This window comes from Sciurus vulgaris (assembly GCF_902686455.1).
Source record: "Sciurus vulgaris genome assembly, chromosome: 1".
NCBI lineage: Eukaryota > Metazoa > Chordata > Mammalia > Rodentia > Sciuridae > Sciurus > Sciurus vulgaris.
Window position 1 is genome coordinate 102546193 of NC_136461.1, and position 22892 is coordinate 102569084.

Sequence of the window (22892 nt, forward strand, 5' to 3'; positions counted from 1 at the left end):
AATATTTTAATATCCAGTAAGGCTACTCTCCTTTCATTATATTTATTTGTTTATTTATTTCCTTGCTTGCTTATTTGCAGTTTTCTGGCTATTCTTGCTTTTTCTTCCTCTACCCACATGAACTTTAGGATCAATTCGTCTAGTTTCAGGAATAAACAAGGTGGTAGTTTTATTAAGCATCTTTTAAATTTATTAAACAGCCTTAGGGAGGAGTAAATTCTGAATGCCTATTTCTTCATTTTGGTTTCTGTTAATTTTGATTATAGTGAGATCAACAGTTTTAGTATAGAGATTTAATCTAATTTTCCATCCAAATGCTGGGAAAGGGAAAAACCTTTAGTAAGGAAAGCTTCTGGTACCCATTTTCTTAATCTCCCATCTTCTTTACCTTACTCCTTGTGAAGCTTTTTCCCGGAGTCTTCAATGTTTGCTTTGAAGATGTCAAATTTTTCATGGTTTCAGGACAACTGGTAGTACAAATTTCTAAAGATTTGGCCTGCATACCTTGAACAAAGATAAAAGGGGGAAAATGTTTGGTTGCAGAGTTTTTTAAGCCTTTGGGATATATATATATATATATGTGTGTGTGTGTGTATATATATATATATGTGTGTGTGTGTGTGTGTGTGTGTGTGTGTGTGTATACACATATATATGTATATATTCAGCGATACTCAGTATTTCTTGACTTTTTAAGGCATTATTTGTAGTACATATTGTGCGATTTAGAAAATGTGTTCTTTTAGCTCAGTGGTAGAGTGTTTGCCTACCCTTCATGAGGCCTCTGATTTCACACCCAGCACTACAAAAAAAAAAGAATATGTATTCTTTTATTTAATCATTCTTTGTTCTTTTCCGCTTGGGTCTTTATTAACCTTTATTTTTTTGGGGGGGTGTTTTTGTTTGGATATGAGGTGTCCTCCCAGAGCTCACGTGTGAGACAATGCAAGAAGGTTCAGAGGAGAAATGATTGGGTTGTAAGAGTCTTAACCCAATCAGTGATTTAATCCCCTGATAGGGATTAACTGAGTGGTAAGTGAAGTGGAGGCTGTGGCTGGAGAGATTGGAATTGGGGCGTGGCTTAGGGGTATATATATTTATATCTGGTAAGTGAAGTCTCTCTCTGATTTCTGATGATTCCAGCTGCTTCCCTTTGCCACACTCTTCCGCCATGATGTTCTGCCTCACCTTGAACCCTGAGGAATGGAGCCAGCCTTCTGTGGACTAAGACCTCTGAAACCATGAGCCCTCAAATCAATTTTTCCTTCTTTAAAATTGTTCTGGTGGGATCTTTTAGTCACAGAAACAAAAAGCTGACTAAAACAGGGTGGGTACCAGGGACTGAACTCAGGGACATTTGACCACTGAGCCACACCCCCAGCCCTATTTTGTATTTTATTTTATTTAGGGACAGGGTCTCACTGAGTTGCTTTGTGCTTCTCTGTTACTGTGGTTGGCTTTGAATTCTCTATTCTCCTGCCTTAGCCTCCGGAGCCACTGGGATTACAGGCATGCACCACTACACCAGGCTTTATTAACCTTTTAACAGTCTCATTTTTATAACTTTTTTGAAAAGAAAGTATTGTGACTTACAGTCTTCATCAGCAAGAAGGAAGGATTCTAAGGTTCTTTCTGGGAGTGGAGGTGGTGGGGGAGAACAATCTTGATGGAGATCTGTAGTAATAAAAGTATACAACAAAACAAATCTATCTCTTAAAAGTCTTAAAGTCAAAACCTTTTTGGCTTTGTATAATTTTTATAACTAATTTTACTCTACAACCATCAAATAAAAAATTATCTGTACAGTGACCAGAACCTCAAAAACTTTGTCCTACTCTCTCTTTAGCCCATATGTCTATGATTCATCAAAAACTTATAGCTCACTTGCAGATGAATTCTTCCAGAGAGATTGAAACTGAATTTAATCAAGCTTCTATCCTAACTTCTATTTTACAGGGAAATCCTGGAAATAGAGGAACATGTTAAATAAAACCATGAAAATACATTTAGTTAAATTCAGAATGTTAAGCAGTCTTTAGTATAAATGTTCCAGTCTCTTCAAGAAATACAGGAGAAAATATAAAAAGATTAAAGATTTTAATCTTTAAGACTGTTAAAGATTTTTAAAAGACTTAGGAAATATATAAATCCAATGCAATGTATAGACTTTGTTTGAATCCAGATTCTAATAAATCAACCATAGAAAGATATTTGAGATATTTGAGAGAACTGAAGACAGTTTGGATATTAGATAATATAAAGGCATTATTGTTAATAATAATAATAATTAGTAATAATATTATTATGATAGCTTTAAAATATTTAGAATTTTCCATAAAATAAGTTATTTTCCCATGATGTAAACTCCTAAAGATACAGATGATGTTCCATTGACATAGCTTCTCATTATACAGTGCTAAGTATTGTTAATATTATGTGAACACCTTTTGAAAATAAAAGTTCAGTTAAGTACTATCGTTTTACCTGTCATTGGTCACTGGGATTTTTCAGGTCTTTGAATTTGTCTGTTAAGCAAGTTTTCTTGTTTATTTCTCTGATGCTGGTAATATATATAAGCACAGTACTTATTTCTAGCACCTCATATAATAATTGTCATACAATAAGCATTTAATAAATATTTGATATAAATATTTGATAAACTAGTTTATCATTTAGTTTGCTATTAGGAAATATTCTGAAAACTATAGCTGTCAACTACATCTGCTGTACTATATTAATGATATCCTAGCAGATATCTTCCCAAAATACCATTTCATCTGAATGCTTCCCTGATGAAGGATTCACAGTATCGATTATTTACTGCATTAAAGTTGAATTAATCACAGGGCACAGTGGCACATCCTTGCAATCCCACTATCTCAGGAGACTGAGGCAGGAGGATTATAAATTTGAGGCCAGTCTGGGCAATTTGGCAAGACTCTGTCTCAACATAAAAAACTAAAAGGACTGGGGATGTAGCTCAGTAGTCATGAGTTCCTGGGTTCAATCCCAAGTACTGCAATTTAAAAAAAAATTCCTCTGGCTACCTTTGTGTGTGTGGTAAAATACACATAAGATTTATATGAGTACATTCACAGTATTGTGTAACTAACACCACTAATTCCAGAACATTTTCCTTCACTCCCAAAAGGAAACTGAAACCATTAAGTAATTACTCTCTAGTCCCTCTTTTCCTTAGCCCCTGCCAACCACTGATCTGCTTTCTGCCTCTATGAATTTGCCTGTTCTAGAGATTACATCCAACTAGATTTCAGGTCCTTCAAAATCTTATTAAGCTGCCCAGGCTGGCCTCTAACTTCTGATTCTCCTGCCTCAGTCTTCTAAGTGGCTGGGATTACAAATGTGTACCACTGCTCCTGAAAAGTTAAAGAATTAAGTGAGCAGAAAAAATTTTTGAGAGTCACACTGTTAATGATAGTAAAATCTATATACTGGAATGCTGCTAATCTTTAAAATTTATTTCAAATAAAAATTGTACATGTTAATGGAGTACCATGTGATGTTTTGATACATGTATACAGTGTGTAATGCTTATACCAAGTTAAATACATCTATCTCCTTTAATACATCTCATTTCTCCATGGCAAAAACATTCTTCAAAGTCGTAAGCTGGGGCTGTAGCTCAGTGGTAGGGCACTTGCCTAGCATGTGTGAGGCACTGGGTTTGATCCTCAGCACCACATAAAATAAATAAATAAAATAAAGGCATTGTGTCCATTACAACTAAAAAAAAAAGGTTAAAAAAATGCAAAGCCCTTTCCTTTACATAGCATATAATTGTTTTCAGAGTCACCCTCCTATTCAAAGCACACCAGAACTTTGTACTCCTATCTAATTACAGCAGTAACCACTGTTAAAATTTCCAGTTTCATCCATGTTGTCACAAACAACAGAATTTCATCTTTCAATGGCTGAATAATATCCTATTATATATATATACCACATTTTAAATAAAATTTAATAATATTAATAAAATAAAATCCATCCATTGATCAGTGGATGAATACTTAGTTTTTTTTTTTTTTTTCTATTTCTTGGCTATTGTGAATAGTGCTACAATGAACATGGGAGTGCAGATATTTATTAACATACTGATTTCATTTTCTTTGGATGCAGAACCAGTAATGGGATTATGTGGTATTCTAACTTAAAATTTTAGGAACTTCCATACTGTTTGCAATAATGGCTGTGCTAATTTACATTTCCACCAACAGGGTGCAAGTTCCTCTTTTTTCCACATCCTTACCAGCATTTGTTATCTTTGGTCTTTTTGATAATGGCAATTCCCCCTGGGGTGAGGTGATATCTCATTGTGGCTTTGACTTGCATTTCCCTGAGAAGTAGTGATTTTGAGTATCTTTTCATATACCCGTTGGCCACTGAAAAAGGTCGTTTTGAAAAATGTCTATTTAGATCTGTTGTCAGGTTTTTTGATAATTGCTATTGAGTGGCTTTAGTTCTTTATGTGTTCTGTATATCAACCCCTTGTCAAATGTATAGTTTGCAAATATTTTCTCCCATTCTGTAGTTTTTTTCTTCATTCTGATGGTTGTTTCCTTTGCTGTACAGAACACTTTTATTTGCTGTAATCCCATTTGTTTTTGCTTTTGTTTCCTATGTTTTTGGAGTCTTGGCCAAGGAAATCCTTGCCCATTCCAATGTCCTGAAGCATTTTCCCTGTTTTGCTCTAGTAGTTTCATAGTTTCAGGTCACACGTTAAAGTCTTTATATTGAGTTGATTTCTATAACTGGAGAGAGACAGAGGTCTAGATCCATTTTTTCTACATATGGTTTGGATATGAGATGTCCCCCCAAAGCTCCTGTTTTAATGCAGGAATATTTGGAGTTAAAATGACTGGATTGTGAGAATTGTAAACTAATCAAGTTATCCTAGTTTTAATGGACTAACTGGGTAACAGGTGGGGCGTGAATGGAGAAGGTAGGTCACTTGGGGTATTCCCTGGAAGGGTTTATCTTCCCAGGGGCCCTTTCCCCTTTTTCTCTCTGCTTCTTGAGCAGAGCGGCACTCCCTCACCACACCCTTTCACCATAATGTTCTGCCTCACCTTCAGCCCAGAGCAAGGGAGTCTGCACACCACAGACTGAACTTCTGAAACTGTGAACTAAGATGTTCACTAATTTTCCCAGCACCATTTATTAAAAATACCATTCTTTTTCCAATTCATATTTATATCATTTTTGTTGAAAATCAGTAGATGAGAGTTTCCTTCTAAGATCTCTATTCTTTTCCTCTGGTCTGTGTGTCTGTTTTTAATGTCCATACCATGCTATTTGGATTAATGTAATTTTGTATTATATTATATAATGTATTCTGAAGTCAGGTAGTGTAATGCCTTTTGCTTTGTTCTTTTTGCTCAAGAGTGCTTTGGTTATTCAATTCTAAAAGATCCTATCTAAATTTTTTTAATTTGTATTTATTTTTAAATTTTTATTTGTTCTAATTAGTTACACATCATAGTAGAATGCATTTATACATTTTGAAAAATCATACATAAATGAAGTATAAATTTCATTTTTCTGATTATACAATTTGCAGGATCACATCATTCCTGCAAATATTTTTTAAAATACTGTAAGGAACAGAATGCTAACATCCTGTCTTCATCTTGCCCACAACAAAACAAATGTAGTTTGAGAAAAATCAAGAAATAAATCAATAAATTAGCAGAAGTTACTATAAGATCCATGAGGCCTCCTGAGGTGAAATACTCTCAACGTAATGAGTTGTTCTTATAGTATAAATACTTAGGGCTAAATATATAAAACCAAAAGAAATTTTTACCTGATTTGGGACTCTGGAGTTTTACATTCTAAAAGAACAAAATAAAAGTGAAAGAACAATATATACAGACATAAATTCAAAGCAATAAATAGCATTTCTGAAAATCATTTTTCAAAATATACCTATAAAGATTAAATGTAGACCCAATTTTTCCTAATTCATAAGTGTGCTTGAGTACACAGTTTTATATAAAATTTTATAGATTTTTATATCACATGGCAATTGTCATAAATTAATCCCCTTCTGACTTGTTTCTTTCCTACTTAAAACACTTTCCTGAGACTTTACGTGGATATAAGTAGTTGAAATTATAGTTACTTCATGACATTGGAAAAGAAGTGATTAATCTTTGCTCTGAGAGTTAAGATAAAGATCATTACATGTGTACATATTGTTAACAATAATAACAAGTACTAGTGCATTAAAAATGTAATCTAAGAGGTAGAAAGTATTTGTCTACCAGCATTGTAATGGTAGGAACTTTTAAATGTTTGTTTAGTTAATAACTTTTCTTATCTCTGAAAATTTAATATTGTTGGTTCAAAGCATATACAGAAATGTATAACAGATTGTTAGAAGTGTAGATTTTTTTTCTTCTAGATACAGGAAACATTATTCCAAAAGGTCTATCTTACACATGTCATTTAAAAAATTACTCTTTTTAACATTCTTGAAACGAACATGATACAGACTATGAAATGACTACTGTAAATAAGCTACCGGCATATAAGATATTGATCTTTGCCTTAACTATACTTTAAGAATCAGCCCAAAGGTTTCTTCTTTCACTGTCTCCTTGATCACTTGGACCTGAAAGTATCTTCTACACTTCAAATCTCCTTTTCTTTTATAGAACATTGATCATCTTGTTATAATAAATATAGACAAGGTAAAGACATCCTATATCTCAACTTCAAGTTTCTTGAGGTCAAGAATTATGTCTTACACATTCTTCTTATTCCCCACATCCTCCAGTACTTTGTATGTAGCGTCTACTTAGGAGTTATTGAATGATAGGCATTAAAAATACATGGAATGAAAGTATAGTCTGTTCAATCTACATGAACAAAGTCAGAAAAAACTTATCGACCTTGCTTGGCCTAAGTCTTACAGAGCCATCAAATTTCTTTGATTCAGATGTTCCACTCCATTCCAGTGAGGTTCCAATTTTCACCATCACAGTTGGAGATGAGGATGTGGGAGCACTTGTTGAGAATTCACCTAGAAGAAAGTGAATATGACCTAATTCTTAGGAGTGATGCTCTTTGAGAAATCAAATGTTTTGCCAGATGCCATGGCACAAACCTCTAATCCCAGTAACTGGGAGATTGAGGCAGGAGAATTACAAGTTTGAGGCCAGCCTCAGCAAATGTAGCTTAGCGGTAAAGCACCCCTAGATTCAATCCCAGTCACCAAAAAAAAAAAAAAAAAAAAAAAAAAAAAAGTTGCTCATCAGTAGCACACAGAACACTGAAGAGAACTGAGAAGTAACACCCATATTATATACTTATTCAACTATACTCACCTGCCTCCTCTACTACAATAAAAGACTCAGGCGTCCGTTCAGGAAGTGGAGGGGGGATTTCATCATCCATTCTAGGAGAAGTTGCTATCCAAAATGTCAGAAATACAATCACAATTTTTAATAAGAACAATCCAAAAGAAATTCGTACATTATAACCTAACGTTAACATAAATTTAACAATTTATATTTAAATTCCATTAAAGCACTAACTAACAACTAACTATCTAGCTGGTCCTTATTCACTCAAGGAAAAAGCAGAACAAATTTGTCTTTCGGTGCAAACCCAGGAGCTTTTCACTTATTCTTCAAAATTTTTAATTTATTTTAAAAATGCCAAAGTATTTTTGATTGAGTTGCTAAGTATTAAGATACTTTGGATTGATTTCTGCATAACTCTTTCCTTTTTTCTTTTTTACATAAAATATATAACAAAGTGTCATAAAGCACTTTGACACGCCAAAGATTCAGTTACACAGTAGGTAAAATTATAAAGATTTTAGTATGCCTTCTTTATCCCACACAAAATCCCAAAAATATGGATGCTTTTCCTTTTATTTATTTATCTATTTATTAATAAAACAAGGGTTTTACAGAAAAATTTAAATTCTATTATAAGAAACTGCCACCAGATGGCATACATGTCAACGTTGCTACAATCCTTGAAAATAAGGATTTGTCTTTTTAATGATGATGATGCTCTGAGAAATCTAAGGTATTTAGGTTATCTAGAAAAAGAAGATACACAAATTATAAAACAAGATTAAAGTATATAAAGTAGTCAAAGAAGAAACTTCCTAGATTCAGATAAAATATTTTTACAACAATGTTATAAATAATCTATCTATAGAGAAACACTGTACATGGGCTGGGAGTGTAGCTCAGAGGTCATGTACTTGCCTGGACTGGCATGCACCAGGACCTGGGTTTCACCCCTGGGACCAACAAAAAGAAACCACCCAATAAAGAATGTTATAAAACAAAACTTTTTCTCTACTATCTAGAATGTTATTAGTAAAGTATCTGATGGTATGTTTAAGAGAATTAAACTTGCTCTTTGCTTTCCCTCATTTTCTTTCACATCAAATTATTATAACCTGGGCTGGAGATATAGCTCAGTGGTGAACACATGCATAGCTTGCCTGAGGCTCTTATTTCAATCCCTAGCACTTCAAAATAATGATTATAATAGTTTCTTAACAGGATCTTCACTTCTACTTTCAGATGAATGAGCTGAACAAAACAATACACGTAATATGCAGAATCCAGAATTGTAAAAGAGATAAAGTATGAAAGTAAAGGTACATTCTAAGATAAAAGTCCTACATAAACTACCAATCAGATATTCTCATCTAATAAGTTATTATGAAAGGAAAGGAAATCAGGTCTTCCCCTTTCAACTCCTGCAGGAACAGAATTCAGTGCTTAACAATATGTTAAACTCATTAGAGCTACATGATTATGCAACAAAACTTTCGAGTGATCTTGTGGTACTGTGGATCAGATCTTTTCCATTGTTCCTTGGAAGCTGTTTCTGTATATTAAGAATAAACTGTGGGACTCTGATGAACATTTCTAGGAATGAGGATTGCCTTCTTTAGGAGTCTTATTGTTGACTCAGATCCTATCCTGCACCATATCTGAGTGCCTCCCCTGCCACCTGTTTCGTGGAATACTATATGTTTGATACTGTTTTTAGCTTATCACATTGTTAAAACATTCCTGGAATTTATTTCTTTAAAGAGGAGAAGAAGAAAAAGAAGCAGAGGAGGAGATGGGGTAGAGTGAGAAGAAACCAAATGTTCTGTAGAAGCAAAGTGAAATCTAACATGCATACAAGCTTTAAAAAATAACTTACCCACTGTGGCTGCCTCTTGTTTCAGTGATGGAGAAGAACTGTTCAGAGGATTCAATGCCAAAGAATCATATGAATTATAATAAGAAAAAAGGATTGAAGAGGATGTTGGCAACAAAGAAGAAGGCAAAACAGTTACATCTTTTTTCTCAGGTAAATCCAGAGACATTTTAGAGTCAGCACTACTTGGAGGCACTGATGAAAAATAAGGATCTTCCACCAAAGACATATAAGAACAGACACCAAAAGCACTGGAGTCATGCTGCTTTTCATTAAAGGCATTACACACTTGGTGCTTAGAGTCATATGGCAGTGAATAATTCAGTTCTTCTGAAGAAACATGCATCACTCTTTGAGACTGCAATTTGACAGGATGAGAATCATGAGGTTGAGTTTCCAAATATGAAAAGGGTTCCTGAATGCCCAACTCCGTGGTTTTTCTCTGCTGTATGACTTCAAAGGGAGTTGATTTGGTCCTTATTATTGGCCCCTTTGAATTAAAACACCTTCCTTCTGCATTTACAGGGTTAGAATTAGGACATGCTCTAAACAAAATGGAGCTGAAGTCCAAACTTTGATGCTTTTGAAGGGGTTCCCCAACTATTGGTAATGCCTTAGTCTGCCATTTCATGGTTGTATCAGCAGTTTTGTTACAACCATAGTTTAACTCCAAAAAGTCAAAAGAAGGGCTTGACTTAGCAGAGTGCAAAATGAAATCTTCCTTAGCACTTATTTCAGAAACCCTAAAGTCAAAGGAAGAAGCTTCTACATTTCCTCTCTTCATCCTTTGTTTGATCTGCTGGTTCATCATTTTCTTTTCATTTATGATGCTGAAACAAAAAAGAGAAATATAATAACAAGAGGGCTTTTCCCAATGCAACAATGAAGTACAAGTTGATATTCTTCTCTCAGTTAGTCAATACTTGTATAGGTAAAATTGTACTCACCATTCTGGTAAATTAGGGGAAACAGAGTTTGTTTGTCGAGTGATATTTTGTTCAGGAATGAAGTACCTTGCTTGAATCTTCAAAAGAAATAAATCAGAGATGATTTTTTAGTGAAGCAATGTCCATGAAATACTTTAACATTCAGAGAACCAAGAAATAATTTTTCAGAAAATATAAAGATCTAATTTATGAAAGATTTAGATGAGCTTCTGAAATATTGAACCCAGCAAGAACTTGTTCATATACGGAGAATTAAAAGTATCAGAAAAAGGATGAATAGTGTTATAGACACTAAAAAGAATTTGCTTAAAGCATCACCTTTTCAAATATGGGAGTTTTAAAATGTTCTTCAGGGTAACTTCAGTCTTAAGAACATTCTATCTTCAGAAATTTTAGCATGTCAATCAAAGTTAATAGGTGCTTATTAGGTCCCTGTATCTATTTCATCTTATTTATTATTCTTCCTCATTTGCTCCAGGTATACTGGTCTGCTTGCCATTCTTCTATCATGCCAAACTTGATTTCAATCCAATGCTTTTACACTTACTATTCCCTCTGATTGATATACTCTTGTTCCAGATTTTGCATGGTTGCCTCTAAGTAATTAGATCTGCTTAAATGTCATGTGCCTAAGGAAATCATCCCTGAGCACTCAATCTAGCATCGTATTCCCATACCTACACAGCTACTCTCACTCTTTATTTTCTTTTTAGCAATTATCACATTAAGAAATTTGCTACTGTGATTCATAGAATCTTAAGGTATCATTGATCATAAAGTATATGCTAATTTCAGAGACATTAAAATATTTAAAAAAGATACCACCTGTTATGGGTTTGTATCACCTCAGAAGGTATGCTGAAATCTAACCCCTGATATCTGTGAACTGGAGTACTGTATCTAAAAGCCAATGAATGCAAAGGATTGCCCTAGAACTATTACAGTCTGGTTCTGATGTCACTTAGATTTCAGACTTCTAGCTTCCCATACCATGAGAAAATAAATTTCTGTTGTTTTAAATCCCTCCTGTTTGTAATAGTTTTTATACCAGCCCTAGTAAACTAATACAGAGACATCATAGTCACTTTTAATAATAGATAGAAAAACCAGACTAAAGATCAGTAAGGAAATAGAGGACTTGAAAAACACTGCAAGCTAAAGAGAACTAACAGGCATATAACACTCCACCAAAAAACAGCAGAATACATATTCTTCTCCAATACAAGAATATTCTCTTGGAGAGACCATATGTTAGACCAGAAAACAAGTTTTAGTAATAGAACATGCCTTTCTTAATCACAATGAAATGAAACAAAATTGGAAATCGATAACACAAGGAATACCTGAAAATTCACGTATTAAACAACACACTCTCAAACAATGGATTAAACAAGAAATCACAAAGGAAATTAGAAAATACTTGAGACAAATGAGAACAAAAAGACAACAAAACTTATGAGAAACAGTGAAAGCAGTGCTAAAAGGAAAATTTACAGCTGTAACTGCATACATTGAAATAGAAAGATCCCAAATCAATAGCCTGACTTCTATTACACTTTTAGGAACTAGAAAAAGAAGATCAAATCAAACCCAAAGCTAACAGAAAAAAAGAAATAGTAAAGATTAGAGTGGAGATAAATGAAATAAGTAGGAAAAGACATAGTACAAATCCAAAAGTGTTCTTTGAAAAGATCAACAAAATTGGCAAACCTTTAGCTAGATTGGCTAAGGAATTAAAAAAAGGACTCAAATTACTAAAAGTCAGAGATTAAAATGTGGTCATTACTACCACTTTTACAGAAATAAAAAGAATCATAAGAGAATGTGATGAACAGCTGTACACCAACACATTGGATAACCTGGATAAAAATGGACAAATTCCTAGAGATGTCCAATCTACCAAAACTAAAGAAGAAATAGAAAATCTGAATAAACCTACAACTAGTAAAAAGATTGAATCAATAATCAAAAACCTCCCAATAAAGAAAAGTCTAGTAGCAAAAGACTTCTACCAAACATTTTTTAAAAAATTAAGACCAATACTCTACAAATTCTTTCCAAAAAATTGAATAGGAAGGGACAAGTCCGAACTCATTCTATGAACTTAGCCTTACCCTGTTACCAAAGCCAGACAAAGATCCTACAAGAAAAAGAAATTATAAGCAAGATACAGTGGCATATGCCTGTAATTTCAGTGACTCAGGAGACTGAGGCAGTGTCAGCAATTAAGCAAAATCCTGTCTCAACAATAAAAAGGGTTGGGGAAAGCTTAGTGCAATCCCCAGTATGTGAAAAAAATACAGACTGTTATCCTTTATGAATATTAATGTTAAAATCCTCAAAATATTAGCAAACCAAAGTTAGTTGCGTATTTTAAGGATTATATACCACAACCAAGTGGGATTTATTCTCAATCATAGTTCAACATGCAAAATTGATGTAATTCACTACAATAATAAGATGAAGAGGAAAAACCCCACATGATTATCCAAATTGATACAGAAAAGTTTAAGATAAAAATACTTATCAAACTAGGAATATAAGAAAACTTCCTGGACATGAGATGTAGCTCAGAGGTAGAGTGTGCCTACTATGTATGAGGCTCTGGGTTTGATTCCCAGCACTGCAAGAAAAAAAAAAAAAAATAAGAAAACTTTCTCAACACTGTTAATACCTGTATTAGGGTTCTCTAGAGGAACAGAATCAACAGGAAGTATGATTATAAAAGGGGATTTATTAGATTGACTTACATGACCAGAAGCTGAATAGTTCACAGTGGCTATCTGCAGGTTAGAGAGCTGGAAGAATCAGTAGCTGCGTAGTCTAAGAGGCAGCAGCCTCAGAACAAGAAGGATCAACAGTGTTACTCTAGTCCAAGACAAAGGCTTCTGGAAACTACCTGGAGAATCACTGACAGAGTCCACTTTGGAAAAGTGAAGAAGCAAGAGTCTGATATCCTCAGAGGATCAAAGCAGCAATCAAGAACCCATTCAAGAGTCCAGCTTGAATCTGCATCTGCTTTGTTCCTCCAACTTTTATTCCATCCGAGCCACCATCCTATTGGGTGTTACTGCCCATGATTAGGGAGGGTTTCCGTTTCATTCACTACCCCACATTCTAATCATTCCTAGACACACCCTCACTGACACACCCAGAAGCCACTTAATCATTGGCATCTCTTAATCAAATCAAGTTGACAATTTAAATTAACCATTACAATACCATATATGAAAATCCATAGCTAATCCACAGCAATCATGGTAGACTCAAAGTTTTACCCCTAAAATCAGAAGCAAGACAAAGATGCCAATATTTGCCACCTATATTCAACATAGGATTGAAGTAGTATATTTCTAAAGTTTGAGTCTAAGCAATTGGGAAAGAAAAATAAAAGAAAGGCATCCAAATTGGAAAAGAGGAAGTAAAATTATCTTTATTTTCAGAAATGATCTTGTGTTAGGAGGATTACATGAAAAACCTGCTAGAGCTAATAAATTCAGTAAAGTTGCCAGGATCGATGTTGCATTTCTATATATACTAGCAATGAACTATATGAAAAGGACATTACAGAAATAATTCTATATATAATGACATAATATAAAATGCTTAAGTGTAAATTTAACCAAGTAGGCAAAAAACTTGTACACTGAAAACTACAATGTATTGCTGAAAGAAATTAAACAAGACATAGGCATTCCATATTCATAGAGTAGAAGCCTTAACACTCTTAGGTACTACCTAATCTACATGGTCATTGCAATCCTTATCAAAAACCCACTGGCAAAGTTTAAGGACTCATATTTCCTGACTTCATAATTTACTACAAATCTATAGTAATTAAAACACCGTGGGGCCAGGCATGGTGGTACATGTCTATATTGGGGTGTGGGGATGAGGCAGAAGGATTACAGGTCAACCTGAGCAACCTGGCAGGACTCCATCTCTTTAAAAAACAAACAAAACAAAACAAAACAAAACAAAACAGTGTGGTATTGTTGTAGGATGGACTATAAACCAATGTAATAGAAGACAAAGCCTAGAAATAAACCTTACTTATGTGGGCAAATGATTTTCAACAAAGGTGCCAAGATCATTCAATGAAGGACAGTATTTTTTCAATAAATGGTTCTAGGAAAACTAGATATCCAAAAGAATGTGGTACCTTCAGCAAATACAAAAGTATATCCAAAAATTAACTTGAAATTTATCAAAGAAAATTATGTATGGCATGTACATTTGTAAGAGTTAAAACAATTTTAAAAAAGGTGGAATCTCCTTCACATTGGATTTGAACTGATTTCTTGTATATGACTCCAAAGGCACAACAATTAAAGAAAAAGGGACAAATTAAGTTTATCAAAATGAAAAACTTTCATGTATAAAAGGACACAATCAAGCTGAGTGCAGTGGTGCATGCATATAATCCCTGCTACTTGAGAGATTGAGGCAGGAGGATAACAAATTCAAGGTCAGCCCCAGCAACTTAGTGATACCTTGTCTCAAAAAATAAAGAAGACAGAGGATGTAGCTCAGTGATAGAACACCACTGGGTTCAATCACTAGTAACACATTAAAAAAGAAAGAAAGAAAGAAAAGTGGTTGGGGAAGGGGGCACGTAACAGAGTAAAAAGGCAACCCACAGAACGGAAGACAGGTTTTATAAATCAAATATATGTTTAAGGATTAACAACTGGAATAGAGAGAGTATTCCTAAAAGTCAACAACAACAAAATTAAAAAACCCAATTAAAAAATGGGTAAAAGACTTAAAGGGATTTTTTTTTTGAAGAGATATTTTTCCAAGGAAATATACAGCAGGGGATGCAGCTCAGTAGTAGTGTGCTTGCCTAGCATGTGTAAGGTCCTGGGTTCAATTCCCAGCACTAAAAAGGAAATAATCAGTGTGTTTCATGTGAATTGCCAAGAATATATACAAATGCACAATAAACACACAAAATATGCTTAATATCACTAATCATTAGGAAAATGCAAATCAAAATCACAACAAGATACTTCACACCCATTAGGATGGCTATCATACAAAAGAAGGAGAAAAAAAAAAACCAAGTGTTGGTATAACCACTTTGTAAAGCAGTATAGAGATTCCTCAAAAGACTAGGAATGGGCCCATCATATGATCCAGCTATCCTGCTCCTTGGTATTTATCCAAAAGAGCTAAAATCAGCATACTATAGTGATACCTGCATACCAATGTTTATAGGAGCATAATTCACAAAAGCCAAGTCATGGGACCAACCTAGGTGTCCCTCAGTAGACAATTGGATAAAGAAAATGTGATATGTATATATACACAATGGAGTTTTACTCAGTCATAAATAAGACTGGAATTGCGGCATTTGCCAGGAAATGGATGGAACCCTGGAGAACATCATGCTAGGTGAAATAAGCCAGACACAGAAAATCAAGGATGAAATGTTTTATATTTGAAATCTAGAGAGAAATAAGACATTTTTAAAAAGGTGGGTAGGGTCTCATGAAAATAGAAGGGAGAACAGTGGGATAGAGAAGGGGAACAAGGGGGAGGGAGGAGGAATGGGAAAGGGAAGGAACAGCAGAATGAAATTAATCAAACTATGTCATGTGCATGTATAAACATATCACAATGAATTCTTCTGTTATATATAATGCACCAATTTTAAAAATATAGAAAGAAAAAGTACCAAGTATTGGCAAGGATATAGAGAAAGCATAAAGTTTGTGTACTGCTAGAGGAAATATAAATTGGTGCAACTTCTATGAAGAACAGTATGGTGGCTCCCCCAAAAGCTAAACAAAAAATTACCATATGATCCAAAAATCCCACTTCTGAGAATTAAAAGCAGGAACATGAGATATTTGTATACCCATACTTATAGCAGCATTACTTATAACAGTCAAAATGTGGAAGCAACCCTACTGTCTGTCAATGGATGAATGAATAAATAAAATGTGGTAAACAATGTAATATTATTCAGTCTTAATGAGGAAGGAAATTCTGACACATGCTACAACATGGAAAACCTTAAGGACATTAGGCCATGTGAAATAAGCCAGACACCAAAGGATAAAGTTCATTCATATAAGATATCTAAAGTAGTTGAATTCATAGAGATAGAAAGTAGAATGTTGGCCAGGTATGGCGGGGCATGCCTATAATCCCAGTGGCTCAAGAAGTTGTGACAGGCCTATCACAAGTTTGAGGCCAGCCTCAGCAACTCAGTGAGACCCTAAGAAACTTAGTGAGACCCTGTCTCAAAATAAATAAAAGAAGGACTGGAGATGTAGCTCAGTAGTAAAGCACCCCTGGGTTCAATTCCCAACACACACACCCCAAAATCGAAAGTAGAACTGGTTTTTAAGAGGTAGTGGAAAGGGAGAATGGACGGGTATTGTTTAACGGATAGTTTCTATTTAGGATGATGAGAAGGTTCTTGGAAGTAAGCAGTGGTGATGGTCACACAAATTGTGAATATATTCGATGCTACTGAATTGTTCATTTAAAAATGATAAATCAAAATGATGTATTTCATCACAATAAAAATATTAACTAGAAAATATCTCCTTTTCTGTTTACTGGTGTACGAACTATATTGGAGTTAATTCTTAAGCATTTCATCAGAATTCTCTGATGAAACTATGTGAACCTGGAGATTTCTTTTTGGAAAGTTTTTAAATTACAATTTAAAAATTGTACTTGATTATTAAGAACTATTCAAATTATGTCATGCTAAGCTTTTTTTCAAGGAAGGTAAGCCATTTTGTTCAACTTGTCAAATGTTTGTGTGTAGAGACATTATACTACTTTTTTTTTACAAACTGCATTTTGATTCATTGTACACAAATGGGGTACAACTTTTCATTTCTATGGTTGTGCACGATGTAGACTCACACCATTCGTGTAATCATACATGTACACAGGGGAATGATGTCTGTCTCAGACTATTTTTTATTATTCTTTTGACCTGTAGTGATAGTGCCCATTTCATTTCTGGTATTGTTGATTGTTATTGTTTCCCTTTTGATCTTTGTCAGTTTTAGAGGTTTATCAATTTTATTGATGTTTTCAAAGATTCACTTAATATTCTCCATTCTTTCTCTTTTTGTTACATTTTCAACTTCATAGATTTCTGCCCATTATTATTTATCTTTTTGTGTATTCTTGAAATGAGAGCTTAGATTATTGATTGAAACTTTAAAAATATGTATATATTTTAGTCGGGCACAGTGGTGCACACCTATAATTCCAGCAGTTTGGGAAGCTGAGGCAGGAGGACTGTGAATTCAAAGCCAACCTCAGCAAAAGTGAGGTGCTAAGCAACTCAGTGAGACCCTGTCTCTTAAAAAAAAATACAAAATAGGGCTGGGGGTGTGGCTCAGTGGAGAGTGTTTCTGAATTCAATCCCTGGTACCAAATATATGTATATATATATATATATATTTTTCACTTTCATTTTATTTATTTCTGTGTGGTACTAAGGATCAAACCCAATGCCCCACAAGTGCTAGGCAAAGGCTCTATCGCCAAGTCACAACCCAAGCCTGATTTGAAACTTTTATTAGTTTCCTTTAAAAAATATTGTTTTTTAGTTGTAGATGGACACAATACCTTTATTTAGTTTCATGTGGTGCTGAGGATCAAACCCAGTGCCTCACATATGCTAGGCAAGTGCTCTACTACTGAGTCACAACCCAAGCCTCTGTTAATTTTTAAATTTCCCTCAGGCCAGGTACAGTACACAAGCAGGTAATCCCAGTGACTCAGGAGGCTGAAGGCATGAAGATTTGGGCCAGCCTGGGCAACTTAGTGAGACCTTGTCTCTAAATGAATTAGAAGGGATAGGGTGTAACTCAGTGGTACTGTGCCCCTCAGTTTAGCCCCCAGTACTGAAAAAAAAATTTTTTTAATAAGAAATAATTTCCCTCAATACTGTTGGAATCTATCCTACAAATTTTGATATGTTGTATTTTCATTTTTTTTTCAATTCAGAGTGTCTTTTTAAAAATGTTCCGAAGACTTCTTCTTTAGCCCAAAGGATTATTAAAAGGATGTGGTTGGATATTCTCATGTTATCTTCTTGTTACTGATTTCTAGTTTGACTCCATTGTGGTCAGAGGATACATTCTCTGTGATTTCAATTGTTTTAAATTGTTATTTGTTTTATGGCTAAGGATATAGTCTATTTTGCTATATGTTCAAGGGGCACTTTAAAAGAATGTTAATTTTTGTGTTGTTAAATGGAGTATTCTATGATTATTGATCCTTTCAGTTGATGGTCCTGGTGAGTTCTATATTCTTGCTGATTTTTTGCCTAATTGTTCTGTCATTTATTGAGGGAAGTACTGAAATTTCCAATTATTGGTGTGGTTTCTCTATTGCTCCTTTTTCTTTATATATTTTGTAGTTCCATTGTTTGGTCCATAACATTTGAGTCTACTATGTGTTTAAGGTGGACTGACCTTTTCTTTATCATTATATAATGTCTTTTCCTGTCTCTAATGACTTTCTAGGCCTTGGTCTACTTTATCTGATATTAATATAATTACTCCTGCTTTCCTTTGGCTCATGTTTATATGATATACCCTTTTTCCAATCCTTTCAATCAATCTATATATTCAAAGTGAGTTTCTCATAGAGAGCTTATATGTAAGTTTTTAATTTACTCTGCCACAAATATAAATTGGTATATTTAGACCATTTATATTTAAAGTAATTAGTGATATGATTGGGCTTAAGTCTGCCATTTTATTTTTGGTTTTTGATTTGTCCTTTGTTTCTCATTTCTCTTTTCTTTTTCTTGAATTTTTCCCTTTCCTGAATCTTTTAGAATTTCATTTGATTTACCTGTAGTGTTTTTAAAAGTGTATCTATCTCTCCCTCTCTCTCTCGTTGTGGTGTTGGTGATTGAACCCAGGGTCTTCCACATGCTAGGTAAGCATTCACTGAGCTACCCCCAGCCTGTATCTCTTTATATAACCTTTTTAGTGGTGGCTCTAGGTATTTCATATATTACGTTATGTGTATTATTTATGTTTTATATACATATATAATATGCAATATTATATGTAAGTATGTTTGTATATATAGATATAGATATAAAAATCACAGTCCTACTGGTGTTAACACTGTACCAGTTCAAGTATAGAAATCTTATCTCCTTTACCCTTCCTTCTACTATAATACAATCATCTTAAATATCTCTCCTAGTACATTTCAAATCACATCAGACAGTATTATATTTTTGCTTCAACTGTCAAATGGCATTTGGCCAAATTGTAATCATTTTTGTATCTTAGAACTTTAGCTAAAAAATCCTTTATACATTTTAAAATATTCTCAAAATCTAATGATATAAGGAATCAATCAACAAAGTAAAGGGACAACCTTTGGAATGGAAGGAAATATTTGTAAACCATAAATCTGATAAAGGGTTAATATTCAAAATATACAAAAAATTCATACAATTCAATAACAAGAAAACAACCTGATTTAAAAATTTGTAAAGGACCTGAAAAGATTCTCAAAAAGCCATTCAATGGGCTGGGGTTGGGCTCAGTGGTAGAGTACTTGCCTAACACATGTGAGGCACTGGGTTTGATCCTCAGCACCATGTAATAAAAAATAAAGGTATTGTGTCCATCTACAACTATTCAAAAAACAAAAACCAAACATTCAAATGGCCAACAGATATATGAGAAATCCCAACTTTCAAATTAAAACAACAATGAGGTATCTTCTCACTTATTAGGATGTTATTATCAAAAAGACAAGAACTGGGCATGCATCAAGGCCCTGGGTTCAATCCCCAGCACTGCACATACACACAAAAATAGACAACACAGGGGGAGATCCAAGATGGTGGACTAGAGGGAGGCTGCATTCCTTGTCGCTCTGTAACTCTGGTTTCAAGCAGAGGATATGTTTCTTGGTGAAGCAGTTTTTGCTGCTTATTGATCCCCTGCTCTTTACCCCATTTGTCTGCTGTGATCACCTGTAGTCTGCCAGCATATCAACGCCTTTTTTGAGCGCAGATTGCTCACTGCAGGTGTCTGTCATCTGCCATTTGCTTGCCTCTCACCTGTCCATAGCCTGCCTTACACCTATCCATCACCCAGTGCATGAAGTTCACCTCCCAATTGGCTGACAACAATGAGCAAACTGATCGTCGACCGCCAGTGGAGCACCTGCTGCCTGTTGTTGCCTGGAAGTTCACTGTGACAGTACCTGCAGGTTTGATTACACATGGCTGCCGCCATTTTGAGACAACAGCCAGGCCCCATAGGACCCCTGGCCGGACTGACTGAGCCCCATCTCCAGGATCTCTCAGCCCAACTGATCCCTCCCTGCCTCTGGGATCCTCACATCTAATGACTGCTCCCTGCCGCCAGGACCCCCAGACCAACTGACTGCACGGGGCCTCCAGGATCCTGCAACCACACCAAACACACCCCACCTCCAGGACCCCTGCCTGACTGACCGCACCCCGCCTCCAGGACCTCCAGCTGACCACGTTCACACCCTGAGCTGCAGCTCCCCATTTGCCAACATATTTGGAAGCCAGAGTGGCCATCTTGGATAATCCTGGAAGCCATAGCTCTGATCTTTAGGTGGGGCAAAACCCATCCTGAGACGCCTGCTGGAGACCTGAAGCTCATTGTCAGGTACCTCTCATGCATCAGGCTACTGAACACTGGGAGGTTTCATTACTATATGACTGTTATACTGTAGATTTTCTTTTTTCTCCTTATTGAAAAAATTTTAAGTTTTATATCTTTACTTGTCTTGCTTTCTTTTCCTTTTGTTTACCTGTTCCCTCAGAGTCTCTTTCTCCCTTTCTTGCATGCTAACATCCAATTTCTTTTGATTACACCTCACCCTTTCTATTATCTAGAACTTCTGTATATTCTTTTCTTATCCCATTAACAGCTACATTTTACATCCCTCTGCATCCTCTTTGTCCTCCATTAGAAACTGCAGACCTTATTGCAAATCTGTGTGTTTTACTGAAGATAATATTTGAACTCATTCTGTTTATTATGACAATTTTGTTATTGTCCTCATAGGGGTTATTTGGTCTAGGATTGCATTGTGTCTGAATTGGGCACTGCTAATATTGATCTCCTCTTAAAGAGATTTCCCTTTTGGAAACCTATATGGCCACTATAAGCCTATAGGGGGAAATCTGCAATACCCCAGAACTGCACTGCTAGAGGGGAAGATACATGAACAACATGAAAAAACAAGGGAAGGAAATGATCCAAACAAATCTAGATTCTATATTAATAGAATCCAATGACAGTATGTTAGAAGAAATGTCAGAAAAGGACTTCAGATTATACATGATTAAGATGATTTGCGAAGCAAAGGATGAGATAAGAGAGCAAATGCAGGCAATGAATGATATTACCAATAAGCCGAAAGAGCACCTGCAGGAAGCAAAAGATCATTTCAACAAAGAGATAGAGATTCTCAAATAAAACCAAACGGGGGGCTGGGGAGATAGCTCAGTCGGTAGAGTGCTTACAAGGTAAGCACAAGGCTCTGGGTTCGATCCCCAGCACCCCCCCCAAAAAAAAAAAAAAAAAAAACCAAACGGAAATCCTTGAAATGAAGGAAACAATAAACCAAATAAAATGAAAAACTCAATGGAAAGCATCACCAACAAACTAGAACACTTGGAAGATGGAATCTCAGACAATGAAGACAAAATACTTAATCTTGAAAATAAAGTTGCCCAAACAGAGAAGATAGTAAGAAATCATGAACAGAACTATGGGACATCATGAAAAGACCAAATTTAAGAATTATTGGGATTAAGGAAGGCACAGAGATACAAACCAAAGGAATGAACAACCTATTCAATGAAATAATATCAGAAAATTTCCCAAACCTAAAGAATGAAATGGAAAATCAAATACAAGAGGCTTACAGAACACCAAATGCACAGAATCACAACAGATCCACACCAAGGCACATTATAATGAAAATGCCTAACATTCAAAATAAAGATAGGATTTTGAAGGCCGTGAGACAAAAGCATCAGATTACATATAGGGGGAAAACCAGTAAGGATAGCAGCAGACTTCTCAACCCAGACTCTAAAAGCTAGAAGGGCCTGGAACAACATATTTCAAGCTCTGAAAGAACATGGGTGCCAACCAAGAATTCTCTACCCAGCAAAACTAACCTTCAGATTTGAAGATGAAATAAAATCCTTCCATGATAAACAAAAGTTAAAAGAATTTACAAATAGAAAGCCTGCACTACAGCATGTTCTCGACAAAATATTCCATGAGGAGGAAATGAAAAACAACAATGTAGGTCAGCAAAGGGTGGAACTACTTTAGAGAAAAACCACTCAAAGGAGAAACCAAGCCAACTTAAAAACCAAAAATAAGCCCAAATGACTGGGAATACAAATCATATCTCAATAATAACCCTGAACGTTAATGGCCTAAACTCATCATTCGAAAGACATCGACTGGCAGAATGGATTAAAAAGAAAGACCCAACAATATGCTGCCTGCAAGAGACCCATCTCATAGAAAAAGACATCCACAGACTAAAGGTGAAAGGATGGGAAAAAACCTACCACGTACATGGACTCAGTAAAAAAGCGGGGGTTTCCATCCTTATATCAGATAAAGTGGACTTCAAGTCAAAGTTTGTCAGAAGGGATAAAAAAGGACATTTCATACTGCTTAAGGGAACCATAAATCAGGAAGACATGATGATAGTAAATATTTA

The 22892-nt window shown here is 35.1% G+C and overlaps 1 protein-coding gene across 2 annotated transcripts in view; it reads right to left on the reverse strand.

Annotated features, from left to right (window-relative positions):
- PTPN22 (protein tyrosine phosphatase non-receptor type 22) overlaps positions 1–22892 on the reverse strand; it is a 71983-nt gene that overhangs the window by 19375 nt on the left and 29716 nt on the right. The window contains exons 14-20 of one of the 2 annotated variants that reach the window (XM_079135344.1): positions 10149–10225; positions 9205–10031; positions 7350–7433; positions 6915–7045; positions 5825–5852; positions 1594–1674; positions 389–504 (exon numbers count right to left, since the gene is read on the reverse strand). In XM_079135344.1, the coding sequence (XP_078991470.1) occupies positions 389–504; positions 1594–1674; positions 5825–5852; positions 6915–7045; positions 7350–7433; positions 9205–10031; positions 10149–10225 (1344 nt within the window). Of the gene's footprint in view, positions 1–388; positions 505–1593; positions 1675–2484; positions 2561–5824; positions 5853–6914; positions 7046–7349; positions 7434–9204; positions 10032–10148; positions 10226–22892 lie in introns of those variants that run through there. The other variant, XR_013763049.1, reaches the window with a different exon arrangement.